General features: G+C 41.9%; 1 protein-coding gene across 4 annotated transcripts in view; it reads left to right on the forward strand.

The window, feature by feature from the left end:
• Window positions 1-5,493, forward strand: part of LOC134813106 (uncharacterized) — a 121,540-nt gene extending 116,047 nt beyond the window's left edge. For 2 of the 4 annotated variants that reach the window (XM_063822648.1, XM_063823448.1), the window contains 2 exons: window positions 3,835-3,894; window positions 4,375-5,493. In XM_063822648.1, coding sequence (XP_063678718.1) covers window positions 3,835-3,894; window positions 4,375-4,548 — 234 coding nt within the window. In that variant the 3' untranslated portion in view covers window positions 4,549-5,493. The remainder of the gene's footprint in view (window positions 1-3,834; window positions 3,895-4,374) is intronic. The other 2 variants (XM_063821137.1, XM_063821899.1) reach the window with 1 other exon arrangement.
• Window positions 5,494-6,000: the final 507 nt, after the last annotated feature.

Raw genomic sequence — 6,000 nt, forward strand, 5'->3', positions numbered from 1 at the left:
GTTGTCATATGACCACCATATACGTCATCAAGTAATTTACATGCAAGCTTGAAGCAATTAGGGAAATTAGAGAAGCTCACATTGGGGAACCAATCAATTAGCCTATGCACAACTAAGAACCACCGGTATATTGTAATTTGATTCAAATTGGTATTGAAACCTCTGTGAAACCCCTCCACCATTTCCGAGTGAACTCCGGATCCTGAAGAATACTGGCGAAATGAGTCGGAGTCCGAAAACGTATATCGAAGTTGACCAGTAGACATATAAAACTTGACCAAACGACATAAAGTTTACCAGAGGACATAAAGTTGACCAGTAGACATACAATGGATTAAGAAATCGAACAGTAGGTGAAATCAGTGTTGTTATTGTTCAGATACTTGTCACAAACGTCATATCGTTATTGATTTGTGATTCGCTTGTTATTGAACAATGGACCGCTTTCTTAAACGGCCTATCAGGATGGGTTGTGTGGGCAGTTTAACCTAAGGAGAAGGCTTCTGAGTTCTGTCCTTATCTGTAGTGAGGGTAGCAGTGCAACTTCCATTCCGCGTGCGGTTACATCTGTAACTCAAATTGTCCTTTAGTTCAGATCGCTGCTGGTGCAAAATCATAAGTCTTCCACGGGTGGCACTTAGGACTTCTAGAAGGTTCGTGCTTGTTCTCTAGTAGCGCTACCACTTTCTGTGCAGGGAAAGGATGTAGTCCACGTCGAGGTAAGTTTCGTCGACTTTAGTTATTAAAGGGTTGCGTGTGGGTACTGGGTAGTTACTTCTGGGTCACCCTGTACAGTGTACTTTAATATGCCCCCCCCCCCCCCCTTCCCCCCCCCCCCCCCCCCCCCAACGAACCCACTAAATTTCGACGACCATTTATTACGACGTGCCCGTACAGTGATACTTCATACTTGCTATATAATTGATAAGCTCAATATGTAGTATGTAATACTAAGGGCTCCTTTACTATCATGTGTATTGCGTGCCACTGTAAATTCACTTCACTACAATAGTTGTACTCTTAATTTCGTGTCTGTTATATTTTCAGGACTTTGTTAAGATGTGCTTCACATGACCTTTGTTTTTGGGACTCTCAAAATCGAAGCATTTACTCACCATCTGCTATCAGTGTCATTATTTTCCTCCTCAGATAATCCATACTAAGTTGCTCTTATCTCTCTCTCTTATCTTATCTCTCGTGAACTGTCAGTTGAATTTCCGCGTTTTTGTGTGACTGATTCCACTGTTTATTCTGTTAAGCATTATACAAAATCATTTCTAAATGTGTCTTAAGATTTATTAAAATGAACCAAATGTGGGACACGAAATTAAGGATAAATCCTCACTTTGAGACCAAGCGCTAGCCATTGGAAGGAAAACTTGTAAAAAACATCATGGGGCTGCCACGCCCTTCTCAAATGAATAACGGCGAATTTGTTTAACGGTCTTGGAAGGTCATAAGTCATAACCTACAGCCACTGTAAATAATAAATGATCATAACCTACAGCCACTGTAAATAATAAATGATCATAACCTACAGCCACTGTAAATAATAAATGATCATTTCGCCGCCTTTTTTTGGGACACGTTGTATGTTACCTTCTATTGTAGCCACACTCGTAACCAGTCTAGCAGAGGTTTTCACGTTAACTTTCGGACTTTGTTAGTATAGCCTCTTCCCTGAAGGACAAATCATACCACCAGAGGATGACGATTGAGACAAGTTTTCCTAAAGTAAGTTTAGGAGAGTTTTATTAAACACACCACAGCACGCAGACAGAGTAATATTTAACTTTATAATTTGAAACTTTTACCAAATTTGTTACAATTATAGAATGAAAAACCTAATTCGGATATCCATTATACATGTCTTTATCCAAGCTAGGAAATGTGAAACAGGATATGCTAAGTTAACGGATGATTGCAAAAAAATGAAACTTTTTTCAGAACACTTGGCCTTTATCGGGTCGATCAATTCATTTGTGGTCAAAATCAATAAAACAGTGTTAAAATTTGGACAATTTTGAAAAGAAATATTCAATGCCAAACACTCATAAGCCCCTTGCGGTAGGCACAGACAGAGGCACATATTAGGTGCGGTAAAAAAAATCGAAATTATGCGGTACCGCACCCGACTATAAAGGTAAAATGTGCGGTAAGGTGCGGTAAATTTTTACCAATTATGCGGCAAATGTGCGGCGATTTTTCGAAATTTGTGCGGGAATTGTGCGGTTTTCTTTTGCATTTTCTCAAGGACTTTGGAAATTCTAAACGTATAACCGCCGCTCTTATCAAAAATAGGTCTGTTTATGTGTTACTGAGGGTGTCGTTCTTTACTAAAACCATGATTGAACCTATATTGAGATTCAGTTATCTGAGAAGTGAGAACAGTGACTTGATCTGGTAGAGATCAGGAGACAGTTATTTGAAGACGCCTCTTGATATAGTCGATCAGATCGCATGCGTGATCGCAAATATGTGACACGCTTGTTGGCATTGATCGTCAGTACTTGTGAACCATTTGATCCAAGATCCATTAAGCCCATTATAAACCCAACGCTACAACGAATAGAGCTCATTACCCTTTACCTACTTCTTCTATTATCACCTACTTTGGATCATGGAATCTACTCAACAACTTCAAGTTGAAGTTACGAATGATAACTGATACACTATAATCGAAGTACGAATATTGAAATGGTCTCGGTCACGGTCCCGAAAGGGCCTGGGTAACGGTCCCGAAAGGGCCTGGGTCACGGTTCCTAAAGGGCCTGGGTCACGTGGTAACCGGGTCACGTGGCCTAGGCATTAGTTCCAAAAGGGCCTGGGTCACGGTCCCGAAAGGGCCTGGGTCAGGGTCCCAAAAGGGCCTGGGTCACGTGGTAACTGGGTCACGTGGCCTAGGTATGAGTTCCAAAAGGGCCTGGGTCACGGTTCCTAAAGGGCCTGGGTCACGTGGTAACCGGGTCACGTGGCCTAGGCATGAGTTCCAAAAGGGCCTGGGTCACGGTCCCGAAAGGGCCTGGGTCAGGGTCCCAAAAGGGCCTGGGTCACGTGGTAACTGGGTCACGTGGCCTAGGTATGAGTTCCAAAAGGGCCTGGGTCACGGTCCCGAAAGGGCCTGGGTCAGGGTACGGTCCCGAAAGGGCCTGAGTCACGGTCCTAAAAGGGCCCGACTTTTAACAACTTTGGTTTTTACACTCGAAAATCTTAACGCGAAAATTTCAAAATTATGCGAAATTACGCGGAAAATGCTAGATTATGCGGAAATATGCAGAAAATTACGAAATGTGCGGAAAACAATAAATTATGCGGAAATGTGCGGAAAACGGTAAATTGTGCGATCCCGCACCCATCGCACCTAATATGTGCCTCTGGGCACAGAGCAAGCTCTTTCTTACAGAGGGGGGGGGGGGTTCTACACAGTATCTGGGGGGGGGGGGGGGGGGTGGGGTATCTTCTAGACCAGTATCTCTGTCAAGTGAACAACCTACTTCATTTTATCAACTAGATAATCGATATTGTTGCGGGTTGGCAAATTCGTAAATTTTGAAACTTTTACTTTTCAACATGAGATGACTACAAACTGAAATATAGAACATGGTAATAAAACTAATGAAGATGCTGCGAGCGCGACTAAGTGTAACTCAATTAGGTTACTCTTGATTAAAACCAAAAAAAGGTCTATTCCAGTTCTTTTGAAAAGCAGATTTTGTGCAACTTTGTTTATCAAAATAACAAGTATAAGTACCCTGAGCTGCACAGTGTATATAATGATGTATATATTTTACTATTACAGTTCAATGTGGTTATATTAACAACATGCGATTTCAGACAGTAACAATAACGATGCAGCACAGTGACGGTTCCAAGTCAAATCTGGGAGCAATAAGGGTCAGTGTCATTTATGATAACTCATAATTTACTACTTTTTACCAAACCCCAACATTAGGTAGAGTGAACCATGGCGTCTTTTTCCAAAAAAAGAAATGATGTTAATTTAAATGACCGTTCCCAAATGATACCCGATACCGAGAATGAAATCGGTTGCTCGCCTTTACTTCTTATATTAATGGTGTTAAATCGATTTTAAAAGTTGTTTCTTTGTCAAAAATCAAGTTTTTAAAACGAGCGACCGATTTCATCCTCGGTCTCATTTTTCATTTGCGGACGGTTATTCAAATTAATATCATTTCCTTTTGTTTGGGAAATAGAGACACAGGCAGCGGTCCACTCTACCCAATTATGGGTTTTGGTCAAATTATATACTGCAAATAAACCTTCTGATGAGTCGAAATGCAATGTTGCTTGCTAGCATTGTGATAGTTATATATGTACATACTTCTTAGCCAAATATAAATTCCACTCCCGCAGGCGTTTCCACACACAACGCTCGCGGACGCCCGCATTCTGACGAGGACGCTTCCGAACGCGCCGCAGAACTACGTCTTTATAACAAGGAACCGGGAGGTGTCTGAGAGCCAGGAAGCTGAGTTTACCATCTACGGGCTGGAAGAGCTCATACTTGCGGTGGAAACCGTTTGCTAGACTTGACAGAGCGGCTTCTTCGTTTGCTAGACTTGACAGAGCGGCTTCTTCGTTTGCTAGACTTGACAGAGCGGCTTCTTCGTTTGCTAGACTTGACAGAGCGGCTTCTTCGTTTGCTAGACTTGACAGAGCGGCTTCTTCGTTTGCTAGACTTGACAAAGCGGCTTCTTCGTTTCCTAGACTTGACAGAGCGGCCCCTTCGTTTGCTAGACTTGACAGAGCGGCCCCTTCGTTTGCTAGACTTTACAGAGCGGCCCCTTTGTTTGCTAGACTTGACAGAGCGGCTTCTTCGTTTGCTAGACTAAACAGAGCGGCCCCTTAGCTTCGTTTGCTAGACTTGACAGAGCGGCCCCTTCGTTTGTTTTTTCTTTTCATTTGAGAGTACTTCGAATGAACTTTTAACTGCACTATGTTATTCATAAGACTATATAACAATTACACTTAGCAACTTAATACTCACTTGGTAGACGGGGCGTTGGAAGTTTAGCATTTCAAAATTCAAACAGAATCGTTTTCATAGTGATTTAGTTAAGTTCAAAAGCAAATTCATTGACAGCGTCTTGATCTTCTGTTAAAATTGATGATTATTCTTAAACTTTCAGCAGAAATTCTCATATTTTCAAGAATCCGGTCGTGATATTTTAATATTCTGTTCTGACAGGTTTTATTGATGCTGAAATCCTACTATATAGCTATAATTACTATAGTCGATCTAGTAGCCTCTTTAAAGCGAAAAATTGGGTGTTGCAAACTAACAAAGTTTACGAACATGCCTACATTACATTGGCGGTTGCATAACATTTTGTTTGACGTGACTGTATTATAATTTAAATAGGTTCTTGAATTAGCTAGCAGAAACGAATAAGGGGCAATCCACAAATTACGTCCATCGGATAGCTATACTTAAAGATCGGATATGGGGGAGGGTTTTTTTTTTCGATTTTGCGGAGGGTAAGGGGACTGGGAGAGGGTAAAAGGGACGTCCACATGAGAGGGTAAGGGGACTGGGAGAGGGTAAAAGGGACGTCTACATGAGAGGGTAAGGGGACTGGGAGAGGGTAAAAGGGACGTCCACATGACGATTGAGTGGGGGGGGGGGGGGGCACCACATGATAGCATACGTTTGTTTAATTTGCTTCTTATCTGATTTCTTATCTCGCCTTTTTTAACAACGAGATATAGTGCCTCTCACCTTGTAGCTTTAAGCCTTACATCGTGGCAGCTGTGGAGTGTGGAATTACCTTTATGGAATTACCTAAGTTACCTGATGAACGTCCAAAGTGGGGGGGGGGGCCAATTTCAAAACCTTCCAAATTTCAAAACCCCGGGGGGAAGGTTTTGAAATTTGCGACTTAAGTGGACGATAGGGGGGTTTGAAAATTAAACAAATTGATGGACGTAATTTAATTTTATGGATGGCTCCTAACCCATTTTTAGCTTCTAACGTGACAG

Source organism: Bolinopsis microptera, chromosome 1, assembly GCF_026151205.1.
Source record: "Bolinopsis microptera isolate Bmic1 chromosome 1, MBARI_Bmic_1.0, whole genome shotgun sequence".
NCBI classification, from domain to species: Eukaryota; Metazoa; Ctenophora; class Tentaculata; order Lobata; family Bolinopsidae; genus Bolinopsis; species Bolinopsis microptera.